This window comes from Pieris brassicae, chromosome 14, assembly GCF_905147105.1.
Source record: "Pieris brassicae chromosome 14, ilPieBrab1.1, whole genome shotgun sequence".
Classification (NCBI taxonomy): domain Eukaryota; kingdom Metazoa; phylum Arthropoda; class Insecta; order Lepidoptera; family Pieridae; genus Pieris; species Pieris brassicae.
In genome coordinates, this window is record NC_059678.1 from 4,940,275 (window position 1) to 4,968,148 (window position 27,874).

Consider the following 27,874-nt stretch of genomic DNA (forward strand, 5'->3'; position numbering starts at 1 on the left):
GGTCTTTAATTTATGGGTGAAAGGTCATATGTTGTCAACGAACAGCGATAATGAAGAGTGAGCACGGTTGTAACTTTTATTATTTTTATTTATTTATTTAACATAATAAATTGAGTATTTGTAAATGTTAAGACTTGTCCTATATTTCTTTATCTGGTTTTTAAACTATTAAAATGCCATGGAAAACATAACTTGTAAACAAAGTGAGACCACTCAGTCCGGCCGTAAAAAGTAAGACCCAAGTTGGTTAACCCAGTCCTTAAAGGACCCCCTGTATTAATTTATAGTGACCATATCACTATTAAACACTTATTGTATACGAAATTAAGCTTGACTACTAGATGTCATTGGGATTTTGATGATCTAATTATCGTAAATATATAAACAGTCAAGTGAGACGGATTTTTTATTAAAGATGTTTAAGCAACAGAACAATAAAACACTTAATAAATCAAAGTTGAATTAGTTCATATTACCGTCGTTTGTGATGATAGATAGGTCAAAAGTGACTTGGGATGGCACAGTGGGCACATTAATAGATCGGTTAATAGTAGCAAAGATGAGCGACAAATGAAAGAATTTGGAAGAGGACTTCATGATTCGGAATGTATTTATTTTTAATAACCTAAACTAAAATAAATGTCTTAAATAACTAAGGGATAGCTGGCGGCATCATTTACGCGTGTCTTGCGCACCCTAAATATTATTGCTTGTGAGACGGATGTTTTTATTTGCACACTGGCTGTTTATAAAATGGTTAAGATTTTAATTTTTTACTTATATTATGTTTTTAGTTAAGTTTTCTATTCTATTAATATTAAGTTACTGTAAAATAGGACATAAAGAAATAAACCTGTGCCTAGATCTGCTTGCTCTGTGATCTGAGATTTTCACAACAGTAAATTCGGTGTACCTCTTGGCAAAGGCCTCCTCTAACCCTTTCCGGTGAGCCTCCGGCCCCTTTTGCCTCCTGATACATAAAAAATACATTGATTTTGATTTAAAAAAAAGGTATATAAAAATTACCAATATATTTTAATACAAAGTTACAACCGCAGACGCATCTATGTCATTACAACGAAGAATCATTACAGATGTCTGTCTTGAGACGAAAACAGTGTACATAATTTGTAAGTATTGCTAAAATTGTCAATATCTCTTTAACTTCCCCAGCTTAAGGATTTAAGCCCGCGTCTAGTAGTACACGGCCCCAATGCCGTTCGCAATTTAGTTTGGCGTTCTTTCTAGTGATAGTTTGATATCGTTTAATACTCTTAAAAATTTGTAATTATTGTGACAATTTGTCCTTTGTGGACATTTCTATTCTGTGTAAAAGTTGATTTAAAATGTTACGGATTAGGCCGGCATTTTGAGATAATTTTGATATCATTTGAGACGCTGCAAAATAGGAAATTATTGTGACAATTTGTTCTTTGTGGACATTTCTATTCTGTGTAAAAGTTGTTTTAAAATGTTAGGAATTAGGCCGGCATTTTGAGATAATTTTGATATCATTTGAGACGCTGCAAAATAGGAAATTATTGTGACAATTTGTCCTTTGTGGACATTTCTATTCTGTGTAAAAGTTGATTTAAAATGTTACGGATTAGGCCGGCATTTTGAGATAATTTTGATATCATTTGAGACGCTGCAAAATAGGAAATTATTGTGACAATTTGTTCTTTGTGGACATTTCTATTCTGTGTAAAAGTTGTTTTAAAATGTTAGGAATTAGGCCGGCATTTTGAGATAATTTTGATATCATTTGAGACGCTGCAAAATAGGAAATTATTGTGACAATTTGTTCTTTGTGGACATTTCTATTCTGTGTAAAAGTTGATTTAAAATGTTAGGGATTAGGCCGACATTTTGAGAGTTTCAATCTTTAACAGTTAATTTGTAAATAATATTCACGTGACACTAATGAGAAAACGCTGGCAAATGTCTGTCCAGTTTCGAAATAAAATATGTATTGTTGAATAAAGTTAAAAATTCGCTGCAAAAGATAGATGACAATACTAATAACTCAATAGTGCTACAACCCTTGTGTGACCCGAATTTATAGATAGCCTTCTGAAAAGTCAGGCGTGTGGAACAAGAGGCTGATCACCTACTTGGCAATTAGATTGACAAATGAAGAAAGAGATACGGAAGTCTGTCACCCAGTTAACATAATAAAGTGTCCGAAAACACTTACTGTCTCTATTTAAGGGAAGACACTCTCTTCTTGTGTAGTATTCGAACAGGTTTTAATGGTAACTGATACCTAAAAACTTCAAAGGCTTGGAACGCACTTTCCAGGCTTCTGGCAGTGTCTTATTTTTGATTTAAAAACTTATGCGTTGCGTAGAGATGTAGGGTCTCTCTGCATCTTCTACCGCATTTACCATGGAAACTGTTCAGAGGGGTTGTTCGTACCTGCAGATGAGTTTCAATATCGGACGTCAAGGCAGAATACTAAACACCGTCCGTCGTTCGACAACTAAGCGGTTGTTAAGGCAGTTTTTGCTGCGCACCACCAAGAAAATAGCGTACCAATTCTTAAAAGGCCGGCAACGTAATCGCGAGCTTTTTGGTCATGAGAGTGTCCATGGGCTGTATCACATAACATCAGATGAGCCGAGCCTCCTTCCAGTCATAAAAAAAATCGGTTGTCTGTAAAGTCGGTTAACTGACGAGCGTTGAACTTGACAACGTCATAGGAAAATACTGATGGAATGGTTGCTTTCAAAAGAAAATTTTAATTTTATTTGTTTGATAGAGATTTTGTATGGATATAGAGAAGTAGGTAAATGGGAATCACAATTGAATTGATCAAATTACATTTATTTGTACGCATAAATACAATTATGAAAATCCTCTTTGTCGATAGTTCCGCGTCTGCTTGCACTTCCTTAAATGGAACACCTCAGAGAGAGGTAACGCTGCATGAGTCAGATTTCAGCGTGCAGCCGGCTCCATCGAATTACAAGACGTTGTCACGCCAAAAAGATTGCCATCCCTCAGCACACTGATACATCAAATACGTTTGATGCGCGTTTGTTGTTTGCCTATATGTGGCATATAGGCAAACAACAAACGCGAAGTGAAAAAAACCTGTGGAAATCCAGACCTCGTGTTTGAGCTCTTAGCATCAGGCGAGCCAGCCCGTTTGTCCATTAAAAAGTATTGTATTTTATAATAATGTTTTTTTTATAGGTCAGAATCAACCGCTATGTTGACGTTGGGTGTAATATTATTTTATGGTAAGTAAACTTTATATTTATTATATATTTTGAAGGTCGGCAACGCACTCGCGAGCCCTCTGGTAATGTAAATAAATATCTATGGGCGGTATCACTTATCATCAGGTGAGTGTCCTGTCCGTTTGCCCCGGGTTCTATTAGTACCAATTCTTAAAAGGCCGGCAACGCACTCGCCAGCCCTCTGGTACTGTAAATAATTATCTATGGGCGGTATCACTTATCATCAGGTAAGTCTGCTGTCCGTTTGCCCTCTGTTCTATTAGTACCAATCCTTAAAAGGCCGGCAACGCATTCGCGAGCCCTCTGGTATGGTAAACAAATATCTATGGGCGCTACCACTTAACATCAGGTGAGTCTCCTGTCCGTAGTCTCCCTATTCTATAAGTACCAACTCTTAAAAGGTCAGCAACATACTCGCGAGCACTCTGGAAATATTAGTGCGTTTTAAGGGCGGTATCACTTAACGCATGCTGCCCATGGACACTTACATAGCCAGACAGCTTGCAAGTGCGTTGCCAGCCTTTTAAGAATTGGTAAGCTCTTTTCTTAAAGGACCCTAAGTCGAATTGGCAAAGAGAACAACTGGCAAATCTCTCTCTTGAATAAAAAAAAAACTCTAACTGTTCCAGGTCTAACCTTGACGTCAGCATCAGGCCTTCACTCAATCTTTCCAGAACTTAAGAAGTATACATATGAGTTCAAAGGCAATGTTTCATCTGGCAGTGTAGTGACTCTCAGTTATTGGACAATTAGTGGATCTCTTACAGTTCTTGTTTATGACAATTATACAAAAGCGAGGTTCGAGTTGGATCATCTAAAGGTGGGTTAATCATAAATCATCCTGGTTTACTCCATTATCAGGATGTGTAAGCAAACTTTCCCGGTATCTATTCGTTAGTATTTCTGCCAAGAGATGGCGCTTTGGCCCAATAAGTCCAGTCACGTGACACTGGCCACGGATTAGCCTAAACGTCACCTATAAATATCTTCGTCTGTATTCCTAACATTACCTTGGAGCTTGGCCGAGGAGGAGTAAGGAGTGTTGGCCTAGTTGGCCTTCATGACTCTCATCCCTGATGTCGTACCCTCAATCCGTGGCTGTGCACCAATAGACTTTTCTATATCGCAATTAACGTTCGCTCGATGGGCTTGCCTTAGACCCAAAAAGGCGACACACATCATTATGAAACAGATTCAGAAATCTGAGGCCCAGACCTAAAAAGGTTGTAGCGCCACTGTTTTGTCTGTCTTGGAGCTTAGCTTTGATTATGATTAAATTTTTTAAAAACCAATTCAGATTAATTATTAGTGATTACAAATTGTTATTTTAAACTGTTTAGGCTTTAAATATATTTTTAAGTACCCGCAAAACGCTTCTAGGCCAGGTTGAGGCAGTGAAGTGTAGACACTTCCAATGGGATTATGATAGATCATAATCCTATTATAACATCTGTTAGTTGTTTTTTTTAGGCTCTTTATTTTGTCTATTATTTTCTTACTCTACCTTTCGTTACAGCCCACAGTATACACGAAGAATAAAGGTCACACCTCCCAGCAGTCAGTGGAAGCCCTCGCCTACTTGAAACAACAATGGGAAGTAGAATATTTGGTAAGGAATTCTAATGTTAATATATAGATTTGTTGCAGCAGGGATTAAATTAAAGAGGAAGCTCACGTGGTCCCATGGTCACTCTTAATGCCAGAAGGCTCGTGAGTGCTTTGCCGGCCTGTTAAAAATTGGCAAGGTAATTGGCCTCCTGCCTATTTGCCCCCAGTAACTCCATATTTTAAAATGCCGTCGACGCAGTCGCGAGCCCTCTGGTATCGAGAGTGTCCATTAGCAGCGGCATCAATTAACATCAGGTGATCTTCATCCGTTTGCCCCCGGTTCTATAAATACGGTTTTTTTAAAGCCGGCAACACACTCGCGAGCCCTCTGGTATTGAGAGTGTCCATGGGCGGCGGTACCACTTAATATCAGGTGGTCTTCATCTGTTTGCCCCGTTCTGTAAAAAAATGGTATAATAAATTATCAACAAATATGTTTTCCAGGAAACCGGCTTCATCAGTTCAATATACTTCGGTGATGAGCCTTCATGGTCAAAGAACATGAAACGAGCGATTTCCATCAACTTTCAGTTGAAGAAAGATTTAGGATCATATACTAATAACGAGGTATTTGTATACTATGATTTAAAAATGTGCTAAAATTAAAAAAAAAATATATTAAGTAAGCAAGCACAAAGCTGGCACGGTAGGCGGAAAATAAATGGCTCAAATAAGAAAGTCTTTGCTCCAACATCGATCTTATTCCCATTGGAGTAGAGACCCTTGGGCCGTGTTCAAGTGAACAGCTCATTAAATATCTAAGCTGGCACCTGGTAGAGAGTACCGTAGACTTTAGGACCTTTCTCTTCAGCTTTCACATCCCTGACGACGATGGTTTTAGCCCCGACTTCACACTCGCATTTAATAGTCTTGTTTCTGCACGTTCAACACTCGTATTACGTTGGAAAACATCCCGAGGAAGACGCCTAAGACTCAAATGTATCAGGCACAGACGGCTGATCTTGTCATGATCACGAAACAGATCTGAGACACGCCTAAAAAGTTCATACTAAAAATAATTTCATCCATATACGTAACAAGAGGTGTTAAACTGATTCTAAACTTTACTACCAGTTCGCAAGCCCAGGGCGTAAAGCGGAGAAGAAGAACTGGCAAGAAACTCTCAGCAATTCTTTTTAATTTCCAAAAATATTTATTGATTAATTTACGCTTAACGAGAGTTTTGAATTTATTCAGTAATAATTATCTTCCGGTGCCTGGTTGGTCGTTGCATTGACTCTTTCAGTCAGTTTTAATATATAATTTACTTTAAACAACATCAATTATATATTAAAATGTGCCTTAGGACTACTATCTATACTATATAAAGAAACGTTCAGTAGTTTTTGAGTTTATTGCGTACATTGAGACGAAACTCTAGCTGGCGGCTGCATGTATGCGTAATAACTTTTTGGACGTTTTCAGCCATGCCTATACGCTCTATGCGTAATGGTGTATACAGCTCGACGGAACACAATAAAAAAATACAGCAGTCTCCAGCGATCTTCATCTGGAACTGAACATACCTGGACCTCCGTGCCCTGGAGCAATGAGTATGGGCGTGTGGTGAGGCTACTTATATATTATTATTTAAACTATGAATACTAAAAATATCAAACGATAGAGTTCTTAATTATTTCGAAAATATCAGAGAAATATTGAATAGATTTTAATTATAACTAAATAGAAAAAGTATAATTCAATTAAATGTTCTATTTGTTAAGTGTAATCAACATGGCGCTAATTTTAAATGACTTCAATTATAGATTTTACATTAAATTTATCTAATTTAAATATTAATTTACCACGTTGAGTGAATTCAGAGGCTAAATTAATTAATTCATAAACACGAAAGAAAATTTAAGTCAACATATATATACTGTAATTCATGGAAAGTCGCACTCTCTTTTGTGAACTTTATTGTAGGAAAAAATGTTTACAATGTAAATTAAAATTAAATGTATCTAATGAAAGTAAAATATCTATGCATCTGACTAATTGGCAACATTGGCGGGAAATTATGCATAGTGACGCTTATGCACAGACTATGAATTCTAAATGTCAATACTATTTACGACGTAATTACTAATAAATTAAAATAATGTAAATTTCTAATGAATATAAAATATCTTTGCCTGTGCCTAATTGGCAAAATTGGCGGGACTTAATTCATAGTGACGCTTACCCACACACTAACTATTCTATGCAAACGTCCACAGTATTATTACACAATATAAAATATCCTTAATTGTCTGTGCCTTATTGGCAACATTGGCAGGAAATGATGCATAGTGACGCTTATGCACAGACTATGAATTCTAAATGTCAATACTATTTACGACGTAATTACTAATAAATTAAAATAATGTAAATTTCTAATGAATATAAAATATCTTTGCCTGTGCCTAATTGGCAAAATTGGCGGGACTTAATTCGTAGTGACGCTTACGCACAAAGTATTAATTCTAAGACTATTTACGACCTAATTGCTTATAAATTAAAATATTAGAAAAATTTTAATTAATATAAAGTATCTTTGCCTGTGCCTAATTGGCAAAATTGGCGGGAAATAATTCAAACTGACGTTTATGCACAGACTATGAATTCTAAACGCCAACAGTATCATTACCTGTGATTTTTTTTATTTCCAGCCTGAAAACGTAGCGACTTCCGAACGTATTTATGAATTGGATGAGCACGGCCTCACCAGTCTTTATATGAAAGCCGACTTCCGGTATAAAGTTAATGAACACATTCTTAGTGTATCTTCAGAGTAAGTGAATTCAGTAAAATTAATCAAACTTAGGCTAACCTTATTAGGTCTGGCCCTCAAATTTGTCAAAGGTGATCGGCCTTCTGTGCCTGACGTGTCGACTTTTTGGGTCTAACACTCAACCTCAAGATGTATACTTTACGATTCGAGCCAATGTTAAACGCGCCCATAGAAAGTCCATTGGTGTACAGCCGTGGATCGAACCTACGGCCTCAGGGATCGCATGCTGAAGAGTGACCAACACTGTGTGGTAAATTGAATTGTTGGATCTAAAGGTTGGATCAGCCTAGCCAGCTGGGGGTCGTAAGTTCAATCCCTGGCAGTGCACCAATGGACAGTCTATGTGGAAGACGTCTCAGGAAACTGGTGTTAGACCCAAAACTAGTTTGTGACAATGAAGTCTGGTAACTTATACAGAAATCGAGGACTGACCAAGGTTTTTTTATAGAAGAGGAGGGAACGGGCAGGAGGCTCAAATGATGTTAAGCGACACCGCCGCCCATGAACACACAATGGCCAGAAGGCTCGCAAGAGCGTTGAGAGTTGGTTCGGAAATACTTCAGTGGGAAGCTGGTTCTACATTATTATTATTATTTTAACATTATGTGCATAAACACACTAGCAGCTCAATAAGCTGATGCGCGCGTACTTGGAGATTTGGAGAAACTATCCAACCTATTTTTAAAAGAGTTCAAAGAGCGTGCACTAACTACACTTTCCGGAAGCCTATTCCTGTCAGCCACTACTCGGTTTGGAAGAAAGTTCTTTAGGGAATTTGTGTTATATTGGGTGGTCTTCAGTTTTAAAGAACTTCCCCTCATCTCTGTATTTTCTTCTTTACCGCCATCTTCATTACGTGGACGGTATCCACATAAACTTCCACTTTTGCAGACACAGAAGGAAGGGTTATATGTAGATGTCTGAGAGTTTAGAGATGTCTCAGGATTCCCTGGACAAGGACTGACAATCCAGGATCCTGACACCACAGTTCCAGGGCATCTATCATCCTTTCGGATGCTTGCACAGTCTGTGCAAGCTCATAATCTCTGCTATTTGTCCAAAGAATTTTAGCATCCTTTGGTTACACGCTGAAGAAAGAGTCACTTGTAGTTGTTTGAGCATTTCACTTTGTCATTTTCTCTGCCCAGAATCCTGATCATCTGCTTCCCTTAAGGCATTCTCCTCCTTTCGGATGCTCATTCAAAGTTTTCGGGTATAAGAAAATCATCATCAATCATATTATCAGGTATAAAAAGTTTTTAGTTTTAAAAGTTGATTAATTTACGTAAATAATTTCAGACTGTCATTCTACCTGGATGGCGATTCTCCGTCACCAACTGTTGAGAAATTAAATGTGACCAGGCACAGCGTACAGTACGAGGCCAGCGATTTCAATGACCCCACAAATGGGATACGCTACATGAGTGAAGGAAACTTGAAAAATAAAACCTATGAGGTATATATTTTATTTTATTTATAGAAAACTAAAATAAATTAAAAAGTGGTCCCTGTGCTAGACCTTAATGCTGGCATTTCCTCGCTGTATAAGATATTCGTTGGCGAGGAACGCACCAGCTCTGTCGTCACCAGTAGTACTAAGAGACAACTAAACTTAATTGTATATAAATGATACACTATGTATTATTGATACAAGAGGCTGATCTTGCTATTAGATTGACAAATCATGAAATAGATCAGAAATCTGAGGCCCAGACCTAAAATAGTTCAAATGAAATTATTAAAGTGAAACTTCTTTATCGGCATTGGGAAAAAAATTACCGTCACATTTTTCGGTTACGCGCCATCTTTTTCTTATCCCTACCACGGTTAATTTGAAGAGATTCGAAGCCATTAATAACATAAATATATAATAACGATAACAATGATAGTAATAATTCTATTACAATTAATGAAATTCTGTAATAATCTTAGTAGTGATAAGGTAAAATGAAATAATTGTATTATTTGTATTCATGTCTATGACAATAAAAGCCTTTTGTTAAACTTTATCTAATTTAACTTTATTTAACCATTTTCTGTAAAGTTGCATATAGAAGATCAATTTTCGAACTGCAAAATTCTTTATTTATTTAGCTATATGTACAATAGAATTCAGATTGAGGCCTCCCTAGTAAGTCAGAGACCTGTGACAGGGAAGCTTCGCTCTTCTTTAAATTTACAAAGTTTCATCAACCAACACAATTGGTTTTAAAAAGAAATAAATAAATATATGAATATATTATGATGACTATGTAATGTGTTTGTGAAAGACGAAACAAATGTGTGCGCGTGTTGCATGAAAAGATGGATTAAGGAAAAAATTATATTAGATGATTTAACAATGCTTCTGTTTTGTTGTAGTTGAGTGTACCGAGCCAATGGTTTAAAGTTGTTTTACCTTTGTGGTATGTAAGATTATGCAAGCTAAGGGTTTCATTTAAACTATTATAGAGATAAGCTGAGCGATTGTTGTATTGATTACGTGCAAAGATAGTCTTGCAAATTGTGTGGTTAATTATATTATGTTGGGTCCTTTTTTGAGGTGTGTCTGTTCTATGTGGAGAGGTTGCGTCTCTCCTAAGGACACATCGGAAAATATAGAGCTGGCGTATAGTCAGTAGTTTGCAAGACTTGTACAACTCTTCAATTGGAGAACTTTTTTTTTAAGTAACATTGTTATTGTTGTAAGTGCTCTCTGAGCTCTTTCAAGTGCTAGAACTTCGGTTTTCGCAGAACCACCCCACACTGTGATACAGTAGGTGATAACAGATTGAACTAACCAACATCATATATACACGGTATATATGATGTTGGGTAGTACATGACGTAAATTTCAAAGAATCCAACTTAACCTACGTATCCTTTTTATTACTGCATCAACATGGGCATATCAGTGTAGATTTTGGTCAATAATCACATCGTATTTAATCTGTTTCACCCTAACCAGGTTGTCACAGCCGCAGTCTTCACTACAATTGTAATTTAGTTTGTGTAATTCTATGTTAAGTTTAGAGGGGCTCTTACCACGTACAGCAAAAGTAATGAAGTTAGTTTTAGATGGGTTAATAGTTAGCTGATTGCTGGTTAAGTACGAGTTGTTTTTGTGAAGATCCGCTTCTGCATTTTTATAAGTTTCCTCCTTCTGTTAAGGATAACGGTACTGAATTTAGGAAAACTATAGGATATATAGGAATATATTATATATTTTATCTAAATTCAATACCGTTGATCGGAACCCCTTCGGGGGTAAGGTCCAGGAGGTCCAGTCTTTTCCAACTGACTCTATCCATGGCTTCCTTTCTCAATTCGCTTCCTGTTACCGCTTCTATTTCTTCTTTTCCCCTTTTTCTTGCGCCCTCTTCTCCTTTCTCTTCCTTTCCATACCGTTGTCTGTAGGTCCACCTTTTATCCGTGTATCTTGCTATATGCCCCGCCCATACCATACCGATGTAGCGTGAACAATAATAATTACAGATACTTATGAAGATCGCGAAACGAGGCATAGATGCTGATAACATAGTGAGAAACGAATCGTTAATACACAGCCTGGATTTCATAGATTTGCTCAAGTAAGTAATTTCTACTTAACAAATGTTGCAATGGCCCTTTTTATGTATATAGGCCCGCAAGTGCGTTGCCGCCCCTTTAGGGATTGTGTTTTGAACCGGCAGGAGGCACCTAATTTTTAGTGATACCGCCTAAGGATAATCATACTGCCAGAAGCTCGCTGAGTTCCCAGCCTTTTAAGAATTGGTACGCTCTCTGAAGGATCCTAAGTCTATTCAAGGTTCGGAAATACTTCCGAGGGCAGCTAGTTCCACTTAGTGGTGGTGCTAGGCAAAGGCTACCTTAAAAAGAGGCTCAGTTGTAGAACGACGGATGTGGAGGTGATACGGTTGGTGGCCTGTATTCTGCCTTGTAATTGCGCGAAAAATGGTCGCGTTTAGAAGCTCCTCCAAGAAAATTTTTTTATAATATTACGATCTAAGAAGATACGATCCAATAACAACAGTTCATTGGTGCACAGCTGGGGCTCGAACCTACGACCTAAGGGATGAGATTGGAAGTGTCAAGGCCAACACTGCTCGTATACGCTATCATATCGTACTTTAAATTTATTTCCAACACACACACATTCTGTATTTGCAATATTCTTAAAGTAATCATAATATTAACAAAATAATACATAGAAAATAAAATACAAGTTTAAAAAGTTAAGTCCAGTGGCAGTGTACTCCAACGCTGGCAGGGTTTCCTCGCTGTATTGCGATTCTTATTCGTCGAGCGAGGAAAACACCAGCTCTGGGGTTGTACCAGGTGTCAACTTAAAGCTTTAATCAGTATGTGCACTTGAACTGCACGGCCCAAGACTACTCAAACGAAACAAAATCGAAGTTGGATGAAAGACTCTTCTATTTGAGCCGTTTGTTATTTTCCGAGAGAGGTGAGACTGCCCCAATCTGGCGACACAAGTAGCATCCCATATCAAACTCCGTTCTGTCCTCCAAGGGATCAATGACATCCCGTCCGGCTGCTTTTCATCTGCCTGCTGCCTGTTCGCTGCTAGATGGCTGGAACATTGACGGAGGCCAGAGAGTGGCATATGATGTCGTTGAGCGCGATGTGACGAGAAACACCACCTGCTAATGACACTCTTTTGATACATTACTATGTTCTTTTCAGTACAATATCTCAACTATCCCACGAGTCTCTGACGAAACTCTTCGACGACCTTGTCCTCGGGACCAGCTACGACCTGGAGACGGCCAGAAATATCTTCCTGGAAGTGCTGCCTCACGCCAGGAGCGATGCCTGTGCAAGATTTATAAGATATCTTGTCGTTGAGCAAAAGGTATTTTTATCATACATTTCAATTTGGCCTTTTTAAAAGGTCTTCATATGAACTTCCCCATTCTTACTATTTTGAGATAGTTGTTGTAGATATGTTCAAATATATGTTAATCATTTAAAATATGAGCTTAAAATTAACTTAAAAATAGTGGGGTTGCGACGCTTACATAAAACTAACTTATCTAAGGGTTTTAAATCTAAGTGACGCTTCTGTTACCTATAAATAATGTTTAGACCGTTTGGACATTATCGGACACGAGAATGTTGTATTACAATTTATGAGGTGTGGAAAAAACTAATGGGATCATAGTGGCTTCAAGTGTGCGAAGATTCCTATTTGGTTGTCGCTTATAATTAACTAAAATATATATAACTTACTTGTTAGGTTACATAACCCTGGCATTTTTCTGTTAGTTAGCGCCTGGTAGAAAAAACTGGTGATCCCAGAGCTTATACCTACAATTATTACATAGCCTTAATTAATTAATTAATGGTAGGGATGAAAAGAATAGGAAAAATTAAGAATACAGCTTTAAGGAAAAGCAACTAACGTAACAGATGTTACAATAAAAATGGAACTTGGCAAGCCGGCCATATGGCAAGAGGAACAGAGCAAAAAAAGTACTAAACTGGTGCCCAAGGTACGATAAACGAATAAGAGGACGGCAATTTAGAAGGTGGATAAAACAGGCCAATTAAACAGCAGTTACATGGCAGAGAGTGGCACAGTGCAGACGGAAGCGGGATTTGGAGGAGGCCTGTGCCAAAGAGAACACATAGATTCACAAAGTCTTGAAAAACTTATCGTGACTGCCTGAATGGAGTGCACCAGAGATCAGGGCTGATCACTCGACTCGTTACACCGATCAAGTAGGCTTTTCCATCACCCAGGAGCACAGGCTTGCCGGAGAAAGTTGTGCGGTACCACTAACACGACAATCAGTAATGAAGAAGAGAAGACCGCCCAAGTAGTAGACAAACAATTTATATTTTGGCAAAAGTCTGATAATCCTTTACACCGAAACAAATTCGTTCGTGTCAAGTACTGCAGTCATCTCTGGGCTGGTGCTGCCAAATGTCATCTTGGGAGCCTTGAATGCTATTGAGAGAGGCGGACTAAGCGAATTATAGACGATACACTCGTAGAATCTCAACTCCTAAGTCTTGACCCTCGTTTTTGGCTTCCTTTCAGTCTTATGTAGATTCTAGTGCTCCATGGAACTACATAACCTAACTCCATCATACCCTTTTAAACAGCGCCCATCTAGAAGCACGCTGGAATTCCATCCCTTCGTTATTGACATCCCTGCACCATTTGATTCATCGTGTCTTCTTCACGCAAAGGAATGGAACTCCTTGTCCCCTTCCATCTTCTCTCGACAGTTTATTATGAGTTAATTTAAGCGGTGGTTAAATAGACATCTCCTGGACAGGCGTGCACTCCAATAGGCTGCATCTCATTTAAGATCAGGCGGGATTATGGCGAAACTACTGTCCAGTCTGTATTTATAAAAAAAATGCTGAACGTTTTCTTTGCTATAGTGTATGGCTCCGTATTGTTTTTAAAAACTATGATGCGCCGTTCTGACGTGATTTACTTCATTAGTTTGTATATTTCATAGCGAAGATAATTCAAAACAATAAACTCCAATAACACAACACATCAGTGAAGTAAATTATAGAGAATTAAGTCATCATTGAAGTGTTTAATTTCCTACCCTAAGAACTAGATCAACTACCGCTAAATAAATCATTCAATTGATGTTGAATGAATTGTATGACTTCACAATTCCGTAAAATAGGTCAATGGAAATTGTTCGAAATACATAATTTAAATTTAATAATTTTTGATGAAGGTGATCCCAAATATTTTTTCTCGGTTGACCGTCACATTTGTTAGTTGAATAATAGTTGAGATTTACTCGGGCTACGTTAGACTCATTTTTATTTTGATATATACTTTTTGTTAATTATAATTGATAATAGCTACGTCCACTATTTAGAATTGTACAGTGAGTGTTTAGTGCGTTTTTGAGAACTATCGTGAGGCAAGGTATTAGCATCAGTCTAACCTCTATTTGTTCCCAAACTAATAGAATTTCTCCAAATCCTTACGGCTGGTAATATTGTGTACCTTTCTTCCTGGTAAGAAGATATTGTAACGAGGTATGTACTCGGAACTTATTATTCTAGTATAAGATTGTGTAGCGACGGCCACCGAACCGTTCTTTGTGGTACAGAAGTATATTAAGCAATAAAAGGTCGCTCAATTGATATAAAGTTAAATTATTTTACGACGTAACGTTGGTGTCGTATTTAAGGTTTTCTCCTACATTTGTTATGCTATCAAAAGTAGCTTACGAGTATAAAGTTCTGTTCCTTTATTAACGGAAGATTGTGCTATTGCGTTGGAAGTGTGGAACTGTGCTATGTTTTAGGATTTCTAAAGCTTTTACCGATTATAACCTCTCGGCCCTGTCTTGTCGTATTAGTTATCGATAAAAATCAAAGCTTCCCAACTGCAGGCCTTGGTATACCTAACATATATGAAAGAATAGAAGGCCTATTAGTATAATTTCTTGTTTAATTGTAGATATGATTTTGAATTGTCCGATTTCCTTTTAACGCTCTAGAACGCAATGAACATTTTACGTAATTTTTTATTTTTAAGAGCTGTTACATTATATATTTTTATAATACTTACCGTTTGTATGAAGGCGAAATAAATTTAATAAGTATATAGGAAAGTTTATAATCTTTATTTATAAGAGGTTATTCGGGTAGTGAAGCGTTTATTTAGCTAGTTATAGAGGCGTTATGTGAACAAATATAGAGTATTTTTCACGCGTGTGGGAACTGAATGCCGTAGTAATTTGTAAAAATATTCTTTAGCCCATGTTCATCCGAGATAACGTAGGGTTCTAATCGTAAAATAATTTGTATATTTGATCCTGTTAATCCATCCAGTTTCGGGGCCTATTCAAAGCAAACAATCAAATCTTGTCTTCTTATAGTATTCGTATTTTTTTTATAATTTTCACAATTTTTAGACATTTTTAGGTGAGTTGAATATTTTTATAAAGTTAATTTATTTCTTCGGAAATAATTGATTTTAATTTATTATTAATTTTAACCATTATTTTAAAATTTATCTTAATTATTAATCTATAATAATTTTATTATTTTTAGAAGTCCCAAGTCAGTTTGATATTGTAAATAAGATTCTTACAGAATTATTTTTTTTAATATAATAATAAGTTCTTGGGTTAGTTGAATATTCTTATAAAGTTTATTTTTTTTTACAGAAAAAATTGATTTTAATTTTTTTTTATAATTTTAACCATTACCTTAATTAAAACTATAATATTTATTTTTATTTTAAGAAGTTACAAGTCACTTTAATATTATAACAAGGTTCTTACAGAACTAATTTATTTTTTGTTTATAATATATAATTTTACGATTTTTAGAGGTTCTTAGGCAAGTTGAATATTTTTTTTACAAAAATAATAAATATGAATTGTTATAATATATATTATTTTTATTGTATAAAATCTTAAGATAATAAGGTATAAATAAGCAATTTGCTTTAAATAATTGTACAATTTTTAGAAGTTCTCAGTGATTTTAATATTATGATGTGGTGTTTACAGAATTTCATTATATTTTTATACAAATTTTACCATATTTGCAAATTCTGAGACGATTCGAGTCGAGGTTTTAACAGAAATAATTAATATAATTTCTTATAATATCTTCTTTTTTACAAATATAAGGAATTCTTAAGAGACTTTAATATTATAGAGGAAGATAGAGAAGGAGGATAAACTGTCCAATATGGACCCTTGATTTAAATGCCCATATTTTTTTTGTAGATAGTACTCACTAAAATAAAGCGTTTGCAAAGTTTTAGGTTGCGAAAACTTACGGTTCATGAGATATATATTTTTAAACGTTTCATACAAATTGGTATGCATGCAATTACAAACTGTATTTGCCAAATAATTGATGTCAAACGTCTATCGCTTGGTGTAGGGTTCCTAAAATTTTGAAAGTATCGATACTACTCGGGTAACGACGATAAACTTCCCAACATGGTCCATCCATTTAAATGCCCATATTTTAGGCCATTCTTTTTGTTTAATAGCGTCCAGTCATCGTTTGTCAAAAACCAAATCAGAGCAACCCACTATCCACGTAGTCTTGTCTGCCCTACCCCTAGAGTGTATATAAGAGTTCGGAGGCGCAGAAGAAAAGTTTAACCGAGAAGGAATTTCCATAATTAATTAACTTTAATTTTTCTATTTTAAAAAATCCACAGTGAGTTTAATAAGGTATTTTAAAAAGTTTGTAGTTTTCACCATTTTTAGGATTTCAAGGTCAGATTAATATCAAAATATAATTGTTATACGAAAATTACATTGAAACATAATACAGTATTGTTTCAAGTATATATATATATTGTATATATGTTTGTTTCCAGTAGTATGACTAGACGCAAAATGAATCTAGGGTTTTAGTCCTAAATTACGAAATGGTTTTAGGGATGAGGCATATAGAAGTCGAACCTCGTGGTTATTTCATTGGTGAGACTAAAGCAGCTCGCTTCCCAATGCAGTAGGAGCAAGACTATAGGGCAGTCGTAAGTTAACCTTACCACAAAAGCCGCTGTAGATCGAAAAATTACGCAGGCGTTGCCTCACGGGACAACAATATTTGTCAAATAAAGCAATATTACAATTACTTTATTTGACAAACAAACATTACATTTTCTACTTACATTTAAAAGCTTGTAAACATACAATAGGCAACGAAACGTTGAGCTACAATATTCATTTTGGTTAATCTTACACATAATATACTTCTATGAGCTAGCGTTTAAACTAGGCCTAGCCTGTATCTTATACCCTTAATTCTTCTTTCTTCTTTTAAAAGTAGTTTGTCATTAGACATTTATTAATTTTATTGTTTATTAAACTAAATGAAGGTAGAATCTATTTAAATTGTTGCAATGGGTTAGACTGTAGTAAGTGTCAACTTCGATAAAGATTTTTAAGTCTTGTGGATGAGAAATTTGAATACGAAATATGAATTTATTGTCGTTATTTGGCAAGTATGGAAACTAATATTTATTGTTAAGATTTTATATTTAAATTAAAATTTTAAACAATACAACAGGCTGAAGTTAGAAGTTTTAAAATATTATCTTGGTCCCAGAATTCAATCCGGATAAAACCATTAGAATTTGTCAAAGAATGTGTGCTCGTCGCAATCGCGTCGTACATTATACGACACACGCATATCATGATTATTTTCATTCACGCAAAGCATCGGTGTATAGTCTAAATTATTGTTTACGTATACCTCACGAAGAGACTACAAATTTAAATCTGTGGCGAGACAACTCGCAGATCGTTAGTCAAAACGATAAACATATTTCTAAAATCGATTGGACAAATGTACGCTAAGTGTCTCAAAGATTTTTCTGGTTTTGAAAATTAAGAGGAGTTATTTTCATTATTGGCAACCGTTAATAGAACTTGTTATTACGTCCATAAAGTAGAAAAACGTCAATATGAATGAAGTGATAATGATAACAGTGGAATCGCTATTACTATTGAACGTTGGTAAGTCGTTCATTTGTAAATCCAATTAATGATTAACATTAATAAGGAAATGGAATGAAAATATAGATACTTATTTGTAGCTGGATTCTTCAAATAAGTTTAGCGATTGGTTTTAAAACATGTACAGAAATTAAGATAGAGCTAAGCGACAGGTTTTTACCCGTAATACGGCCTGAAAGAAGATCAAACTGGGAACGGTAAAACAAAAAAAAAAATATCTAGAACTGAAGGCCTGGTAATTTGTGCACTGTCCTAGGCTGTGCACTTTGCCCCCTACCGCGAATTGATAATCAATTGGACATTACTTCAGTCAAGGGTGTTGCATTACACTGGGCCTTGCAACAGGGTACTATTAGAAAACTGATGGTATTTGTGGGCAGCAAGGGTTGCAAAGGTGATTAAAATGACCTGTAAAAATGAACCTATAGGACAACAGCAAAAAGAAGTATTACTATTATTATTATTATTTTGTTTGTGTTACTTAGAGATTTAAAATAAAAATGAAGCAAGCATTCGCAAGTTTAGGTTTTAAGGGGAAATTAGTAAACCTCCCGAAGTCTAATTTTACATACATGTTGCTCCCAGCACTTAAAGTTGGCACTGTTGATAAAGAAACTTTTACTTCAGATGAATTGGACTCTGCAGTATATTGACATTCAGCAGAGCCTAGTCGTTCATGGCTTTATCTTTTTTGAGGTCGTATTTGACTGTAATTCACTTTGGGTTTATTATATTACAAAGGATTGCGTTTTGGCACAGCATAAAACAGAACAGAGTCTCAATTTCAGTAACAAATCTGAAAGCTTGCTTGTTAAGACTGTTATAATTTTTATATTAAAAGTATATGTTTATAGTAAAATTACATATGCATTTTTAACATATATATATATATATATATATCCTGTTAATAATCTATACTTGACTTACACTAACAATAGTTTTCTTTTTATTATTGGTGTTAATAGTGGATATGAAATACTTTTATTTATGTCTGATGATAAAAAATATCGTTCAACAGAATTGATAGATATTGCAATGAAATTGAATTTAAGGTAATTATTGTATCAATTTGATCGGTTATGAGTTTGTATTTGACAAATTGATAAAGTAAGGTGAAAATTACGTCATCTCCAGAAGTAATTGTATCCTAATAAAAGCGATGGCTGAATATAATAAGTAAGTTTTGAGTGAATTAAAATATGTTGATGAAACATAATTCTAAGAACAAGTAGGGTTGTAGTAGTAGTAGTAGTAGTTGGTGTTACTAATATAATTATGTATTTTGTGAGAAATGAAAGTGCTTCAAGTAATTGTTGTGCTTACGATAACTTTTTTTTTAATTTTTTTTTTTTAATTTGTGTTTTTAACACAGACTAGAATATCAATTTTACATGATGAAGTCTGCAGTCCACTTTGTGGGCGTGGTTTCGAATCCCAATTCTGTTTTAGTAGCGGTAGTTGATCTAGTTCTTATGGTACGAAATTAAACACTTCAATGATGACTTAATTCACTATAATTTACTTCACTGATTTTACGTGAACTGTATAACTTCAAACTTGTAAGAAAAAGCCCGTCCGCATGTGTCACAACCTCTTTTATAATCACAACTCCCTCCTCCGACTTTGAGGAGATGGTCGAGTCAATTCGTAACAACTCGTAAACAATCGAACGAGTCAAATGAATAACTATTGCACATGCGCACTTGTAGCAAGGTTCTTAAGAATATGTTTCATAAAAATGTTTAGAATTTAATTAAATAAATATTAGAAGCTAACACAAGTAATTTACAGAGATCTGTGTCTGACAACTGGCAAACAAATCCTCTTTTCATTCTTGTAGTTAATGCTACACCCTCCCTCGCGAGGGGGGTGTTTTTCCCTGTTCGGGGCGTATGCCCCCTTCAGGTGGTTTGTCACTTCGATGCGCACCCGTTTTATAGGCGATGTGGTGGGGCTGGCGCCGTGCCTCACTTAATTACATTGTTGGGAACACGTGCACAATGATTCATACTTATTTTGCTACTGTTGCATTTTGATTTGCGCCGATATATATATTAAAAGTAAATATGAGATCTCATTTGTTTCAGACGAAAATCGAAGACGCAATCCTCCTATCCCTAATCCGAAAGCTACCATTCAACGTAGCGAATCACAGCCAGGGTCTTCTCGAAGAATTGGAGACGTTCACCAAACTTGGCCTGGACTTTCCTCTTGATATACGCCATGCCGGGATCTTGTCCTTCGCCATTTTGGTGTACAAGACAGCTGAAGCCGGACAAGTGAAGCAGGATTACTTCGACAATGTCATTGTCAAGTATTTTCGGATGTACAGTGGTGAGTTTTTTTGTGACACGAGTATAGGTTTTGAAGTGATTGCGCGTGTGTTTTTTTTTAAATTACAATAATATTATTAGGAAGGCAACGCAAGATGGAAACTTATTAAAATATATTTTTTTTTATTAAATATCGCATCAATGCGTAAAGCTGTCGTAAAAATAGTACTCACATACACGCACGTACAAAAATTTCTGGCAGGACTTACTGAAGGATATTTCTGGCTGTCTTGATGATTACAAAATTCCACCTTAACACCGGGTTGCTCCTGCCTGTTTCCCGCCTGTTATATATATAAATAAAAAAACAATTCCTAATGGGCCGGCAACCCACTTGCGCTTCCTTGTGGAACTGTGAGTTTCCATGGGTGGTATCACTTAACACCGAGTTTCTCCTACCTGTTTACCGCTCAACCCACTTGCGATCCTTGTGGAAGTGTGAGTTTCCATGGGTGGTATCACTTAACACCGAGTTTCTCCTGCCTGTTTACCGCTCAACCCACTCGCGATCCTTGTGGAAGTGTGAGTTTCCATGGGTGGTATCACTTAACACCGAGTTTCTCCTGCCTGTTTACCGCTCAACCCACTCGCGATCCTTGTGGAAGTGTGAGTTTCCATGTGCGGTATCACTTAACACCGAGTTTCTCCTGCCTGTTTACCGCTCAACCCACTCGCGATCCTTGTGGAAGTGTGAGTTTCCATGGGTGGTATCACTTAACACCGAGTTTCTCCTGCCTGTTTACCGCTCAACCCACTCGCGATCCTTGTGGAAGTGTGAGTTTCCATGGGTGGTATCACTTAACACCGAGTTTCTCCTGCCTGTTTACCGCTCAACCCACTCGCGATCCTTGTGGAAGTGTGAGTTTCCATGGGTGGTATCACTTAACACCGAGTTTCTCCTGCCTGTTTACCGCTCAACCCACTCGCGATCCTGGTGGAAGTGTGAGTTTCCATGTGCGGTATCACTTAACACCGAGTTTCTCCTGCCTGTTTACCGCTCAACCCACTCGCGATCCTTGTGGAAGTGTGAGTTTCCATGGGTGGTATCACTTAACACCGAGTTTCTCCTGCCTGTTTACCGCTCAACCCACTTGCGATCCTTCTAGAAGTGTGAGTTTCCATGTGCGGTATCACTTAACACCGAGTTTCTCCTGCCTGTTTACCGCTCAACCCACTTGCGATCCTTCTAGAAGTGTGAGTTTCCATAGGTGGTATCACTTAACATCAGGTGACTACTGCCTGTTTACCGCTTGTTATATATATAAATATAAAAAAAACCTAATTGGCCGGCAACCCACTCGCGATCCTTGTGGAAGTGTGAGTTTCCATGGGTGGTATCACTTAACATCAGGTGTCTCCTACCCGTTGCCCTCTGTTATATATATAAATATAATAGCAATTCCTAAAAGGCCGGCAACCCACTTGCGATCCTTGTGGAAGTGTGAGTTTCCATGGGTGGTATCACTTAACATCAGGTGTCTCCTACCCGTTGCCCTCTGTTATATATATAAATATAATAGCAATTCCTAAAAGGCCGGCAACCCACTTGCGATCCTTGTGGAAGTGGGAGTTTCCAAGGGCGGTATGACTTTACATCAGGTTCTTGATTTTTATCCCCTGGAGTTCATACGCTCCACGAAGCGATAAGTGGACAACTATTACGCTGCGAGAGCAGACAAAACAGACCTGGCGCTGGAGTTATGAGAGGAGTGCATAACTAATACCAATATATATTTCAGATTGCCCACAATATCTGGATAGAATGATCTGGCTTCAAGGTCTGTGTAGTTTGGGTTTCGGGGCAGAGGCATATGTTCGGACGATATACAGTGACGCGTCCAGGAATAGACACGAGCGTCTATGGTCTTCCATGGCTTGTGGACAGGAAGCTAGAGGGTATATGGTATGAATATATGTCTTTTTAAAATAAGATATTCACAATTTTATATATCGCTTGCCTCGGGGAACAAATTCGTAAAGCACGAAAATGTCTTTATTCCACGGAAATTATTTCGTGTTCAATGTTAGTAATACTAGTTAAGGTTTAGATTGTAATTTTACCAAAAAAAAAACATAAAAATGTGACAGTTTAAAAATAAACAATGGTAATAATATAACTGTTTCACCAAGGTCATAATATTTCCTCTAATAGAGTGGTAATGCATTATTACGTTCTAGACATTCGTCGAAATTACCGTCGTAATATACGGTTACTGTGTCATCCGTAATTTTGTTTAAACATTGAAACAATCGTAAAACGCTTTTGCTCTTCAGTCTCATAAATTACTGTAATGTACATTTAGTTATTTTCTAACTAATTACACTAAATATTATAACAATAATGTTAAAATTTTCGAAAAAAATTGCTTTTGTATTTGTATATGTATTGTATTTAGTATCCTGTAATAAAATCAAACTCAAAATAATATTTATTCATAAAGATAACCAAGCACACTTATGAGGGCGTAGAGCGGGCAAGAACTGGCAAGAAACTCTGCCACTCTTTTTAATCGCCAAGTTTTGAGTCATACAAATTGTTTCAACTGGAGCAAATTAATCCCTAGAATTAGGATCATTTAAATAAACGTTAAAGTTATAAAAAGCTAAATGTACTTTAAACAAGAGTTTTGAATTTTTTCGCTTAACTTTATATATTTATATAATAACTTCGCTTGGGGGTTTGTTTCTATATAAGGAGTGGTTTATCTTCTGGAGCCTGGTTGGTCGTACGCTTAGATTAGTTCTGTTTCGAGTATTATACTGGTGAAAGTTACCAGTTGTATTAAAATCGTTTATATTTATTGAACATATTACCTTCTTTTATTATTTCTAGATTTAACTTTTACGATTTTGTTCCCCACGGAATGCGCGCCATCTAAGTTCAGCATTAGCTAACTTGAAACATATCAGCGCCATCTGTTTTCAATTCCTCTAAAATCTAATTTCGATACAATTTAGTTGTGCTAATTTTTATGTTAATAATTGCAATAGAGTTATTTTATATGGTTTTCGATGTCGGAAATATTAGCAGTTCTGATAGATTTAGTAGATTATATCTTTCATTATATGTAAGTGTTTAAAAGAGGATGTAGCGATGTGAAAGGTTCGTTGTTTGGTGTATACCGACTGAAAAGTGGTTCAACAAGTTGTATATCTAACTTGTTGAACGCGATCGTGGATGGTGAAGTCAGGTTGGGTAGGCCCTGGATTGAAGACGTGCTGAAGAAGGAACAGGTCAAAAGTACCACTAACCATGCATGGTGTATGTCATATGAGTGGATGAAGAGAGATGTAGAGGTCCGTAGCAAGGGATCCACGGTCTCTGCCTGCAACTTCTATAAAAATCCTTGAAGATCGTGATACAGTTAATACGTAGTCATAGAGACATAGTATATTTCAAATCTTTAGCCTTTAACTTTAAAATAAGTTTTATTACCTTAAAATGGACAAGAGACAACATATGTATAACAATAAATGTTTTGTTTATCCCGGAAATGGAAATCGTCCAGACAATTTCTGACAATTCTATACAAATTCTTGTACTTTTTATAAATGACTTACTGGGCTGGGGTCCTATTTCAAATGGATGAGGGCATCCAGCGTTGAAAACCAGACTGATCGGTTCTGGGCAGTTCTCTCAATTTCGCTCCACGTCATCCCAGCTTCTTTCTGCATTGCTTTGTTTACAGGTCTGTTTAAGAGGATAGAGGGCTTGGCAATGTGACTTAGATCGTATGACCGGCCAACTGCCACTTTCGGCGTTTTATAGACCTATCAATTGGCACCTTGGAATGGACTGTTTATGAAATATTTCTATTTGCAGGCTCTACAGGCCTTGGAAGTGAGCCTTCCAATCCTAACAAATGAAACCGAGCACATCCAACTTCGTATAGCGGCGTTGCACGCGATTCTACGTTCTGAAATACAAGCTACAGATTTCCTCTTTATCCACAATTTCATAACCAGCTCCGATGATGATCAGCTCAAGAGGTTCTGGTACTCGACGGTGAAGAGCCTCGAAGCCAATCGTTTCTTTGAGGCATATCGTTTTGCGTAAGTATTTATTATATATAGACTATAATAGTCAGTTTATAGATCTAAATATAGGCTATAAAAACTTCTATATTTAGATTCAGTTCCCATATCGTAGATCACCTTAATGGTTATGTAAAGTTGCTTTTTGTTTCGTGAGTTATGTTAACATTAGTTAAAGTACACATATTAGTTATAAGCGGAAGCCAAATGTTAGAAATCTTACACTTGTAGCTAATAAATTGTAATACATTTCGAAATAAGTGTGCCAGTTAGTTTTTGCCACACTCAAAAATTTTAATATAACAATCTCGTATCCGATAATGTCCAAATGTCGACTACACTTATGCCTTAATAGGTAATATAAGTGTCATTTGACTTAAGAACCCTTCAATACGTCAAGTTACTTTTTTGTTAGCGTCGCAACTTCACTACCTCTAATTTTATCTTAGTTATAAGATCGGGTTTTAAACGATAAAAGACAGTTGACTCTTAGCTTCAAAAAAAATGTATGCGTGTAGTGTACACACGTATGAAGCGAAACTTCTTAATGACCTTATTTTTCAAAAAATGATCGATATATGGAACTTTACAGAAATTGGTCAAATTAGATAAAGTTTAACAAAATACTTTTATTATCATAGACATGAATACAAATAATACAATTATTTCATTTTACCTAATTACTACTAAGATTATTAAAGAATTTCATGAATTGTAACAGAATTATTACTATCATTGTTATCGTCATATATATTTTTGTTCTTAATGGCTTCGAATCAACCGTGGTTGGGACAAGAAAAAGATGGCGCGTAACGGAAAAATCTGACGCGTAACCGAAAAATGTGACGGTAAATTTTTTTTACAAGTTTCACTTCAACATATACTTTCATGTATTTGAATAATCTGTTAGTTAATTTTTTTTCTCAACAGGACAGGATTGTATTTTTTATACAAAATGAATTCATCACATATATATGTTATTATTAATAATGTTTTAGATCATACTACATACCATTCGTAGCGAATCAAGTGACTAATCCAGACACAACATATTGGGCGACAAATAACTACATAATCACCCATGGTGATGAGTTTGGGCCGTCACTGCAGGTGTTCAGCATTGGTGAAGAGTTCAGTGCAATGCCTGCGATGGCTGGGATCACCTTAAGTTCGGGAGGCCGTCGCCCTTATGACACTTCGGTAAGGATAATTGGGGATTTGGTTTTGTAACGTATTATATATTATTATCTGTCACTATACATTGGGCAGTGTTGACAGTGACATGAGGTCGTAGATTCAATGCCCGGCTGTGCACCAATGGACTTTCTGTGCGCATTTAACATTTACTCGAAGGAAAACCTAGTAAGGAAGCTTGCCTTAGACCCAAAAGTCGACGTGCGACAGGAACTCAGAGTTCCAGTCGCACGTTCAAATAGGAATTTGTCAATTAGATTGACAAATCATAGAACAGATACAGAAATCTGAGGCCAAGACTTAAAGAGTAGAGAGTTGTAGCGACTCCGATTATACGTGATGTGTGTATGTCTATTTCTTTGTGATACCACCGCCTATGGACACTCTTAATGCCAGAGGGCTCGCGATTCCGATTCCGGTCTTTAAAGAATTGAAGAAGTTCTTCTTGAAGAACCCTTAGCGTTTTCACCAACCAAATCACGATTCTCACTGGCTCCCCGCCAGTGAGAATTGTGATTTGGTCACACACCACTGGTGGTTAGCGAACTGTCCCGCGACCTTGCCAACAACTAGCTTGTCCAAGTTATCTGGTTCGCGAAGGGCGATACGCCCATCGTAAGAACGAAGTTTTAGTTTCCAAAATATTATAAAATGTCCAGTTGCCAAAGAAGAAAAGTACACCATAATACATATTTCAATTACTTTATTTTACAGATTTATTTGATAGCCGAAGGTGTATCATCTCATATATTCAAAAAGATGCGCAGTGTCTCAGCGGATCTGAATGTGGAGACTCTGGTAAAAGTTTTGGAGAAGATGAAAATTTGGACATTGAAGACTCCACAAGAAGTAAGTCATATTAACGGAAAGCTCTTATTGAGGAACTGATTCTCTTCTTCTGAACTTGGGTTTTAACGTTACCCTTAGACAATTATTTAATTTCTAAATAAATTCTATAACGCGTTGGATTGAGCGCAAGGAGAATCATCACCAGGGAACCGCGTGTTCAAAATCACCAGACATATTTATTACGCCACTTAAACAGTGCTTTTAAGGTACTTTCTGCCGCGCACCACCTCTTTGGACCCTTAACCCGGAGGGGCCGACAACGCACTCGCGAGCCCTCTGGCATTGAGAGTGTCCATGGGCGGCGGTATCACTTAACATCAGGTGAGGCTCCTGCCCGTTTGCCGCCTATTTTATAAAAAAAAGGGGGGGCTAACGGGCTGGAGGCTCACCTGATGTCTGATGTTGAGTAATACCGCCCATGGACACCCTCAATGCCAGAAGGCTCGCTCCATCCTTTTAAGAATTGTTACGCTTTTAGCTTGAAGGACCCTTATTCGAATTGATTAGGAAATACTTCAGTGGGCAGTTGGTTCCACATTGTGGTGGTGCGAGGCAACAAATAAAAAAAACCTTTATTATGGAATTTCGTTTTCCTCGATGTCCGATGAAACTTAGCTGCAAGCCCGAACAACTCTGTGGTAAATGCGGTAGAAGATTCATACCACTCATGTTTATAATACTGATTCTCTAACTTGGAGAGGAGGAGATCATAAACGATGTGGCGATGATAGAACAATAGCTGAGGGCATCTATCTCTCTAAGAGAGTTTCCAACGTTACTCTGTATCAGTGTTTCCCATTGTGGAGCCCACGCCTCTTACAATTACCCCCCTTAATTGGACTTAACTTCTAAAATGGACCAGACGTTTCTCATTATGTTTTGAAAATTTGCTGTGTTTCGTTAAAAAATTTCTAACGATTTCGTCCTACCGATTTCAGTTCCTTAAGTGGACAATTCAATCATTAATATTATAAACTATATATGTTAAGACGAATTTTAGGAAGGCATGGGCATGGCAGAGAAAAGCTTGGGAAATACTGCTCTGTGATGTAAGCTTTAAGCTAAGTACAATTAAATAATTGTATGTTTATTACAGGTGCATATAGATATAGTGATAAAGGTGGAAGACAAAACAGTATATGCAACGCACATCAACCAATCAAGATTTGAGACTTGGAATGGAATGGAAAGTATGAACAAATAATTATAAAGAGGTAGTGATACGAAATGTAATGGTGGTAGAATGGATGAATGAGAACGGTTCTCAAGTAGACAAGGTAACCGTGGATGGTGAAGTCGTGTTGGGTGGCCTTGTCGTACCTGGACCAAGGGACGTACTGGAGAAGAGACTAGTAAAAA

The 27,874-nt window shown here is 36.7% G+C and overlaps 1 protein-coding gene across 2 annotated transcripts in view; it reads left to right on the forward strand.

Moving 5' to 3' along the window:
* The first annotated feature begins 1,078 nt into the window (after positions 1–1,078).
* The window catches only part of LOC123718124, a 54,129-nt gene continuing 27,333 nt past the window's right edge, over positions 1,079–27,874 (forward strand). The window contains exons 1-16 of one of the 2 annotated variants that reach the window (XM_045674522.1): positions 1,079–1,130; positions 3,199–3,245; positions 3,875–4,065; positions 4,762–4,854; positions 5,298–5,420; positions 6,279–6,419; positions 7,505–7,626; positions 8,926–9,082; positions 11,101–11,195; positions 12,310–12,478; positions 20,192–20,438; positions 22,177–22,340; positions 24,261–24,490; positions 25,471–25,672; positions 26,381–26,515; positions 27,612–27,705. In XM_045674522.1, the coding sequence (XP_045530478.1) occupies positions 3,215–3,245; positions 3,875–4,065; positions 4,762–4,854; positions 5,298–5,420; positions 6,279–6,419; positions 7,505–7,626; positions 8,926–9,082; positions 11,101–11,195; positions 12,310–12,478; positions 20,192–20,438; positions 22,177–22,340; positions 24,261–24,490; positions 25,471–25,672; positions 26,381–26,515; positions 27,612–27,705 (2,194 nt within the window). In that variant the 5' untranslated portion in view covers positions 1,079–1,130; positions 3,199–3,214. Of the gene's footprint in view, positions 1,131–2,676; positions 2,789–3,198; positions 3,246–3,874; positions 4,066–4,761; positions 4,855–5,297; positions 5,421–6,278; positions 6,420–7,504; positions 7,627–8,925; positions 9,083–11,100; positions 11,196–12,309; positions 12,479–20,191; positions 20,439–22,176; positions 22,341–24,260; positions 24,491–25,470; positions 25,673–26,380; positions 26,516–27,611; positions 27,706–27,874 lie in introns of those variants that run through there. The other variant, XM_045674521.1, reaches the window with a different exon arrangement.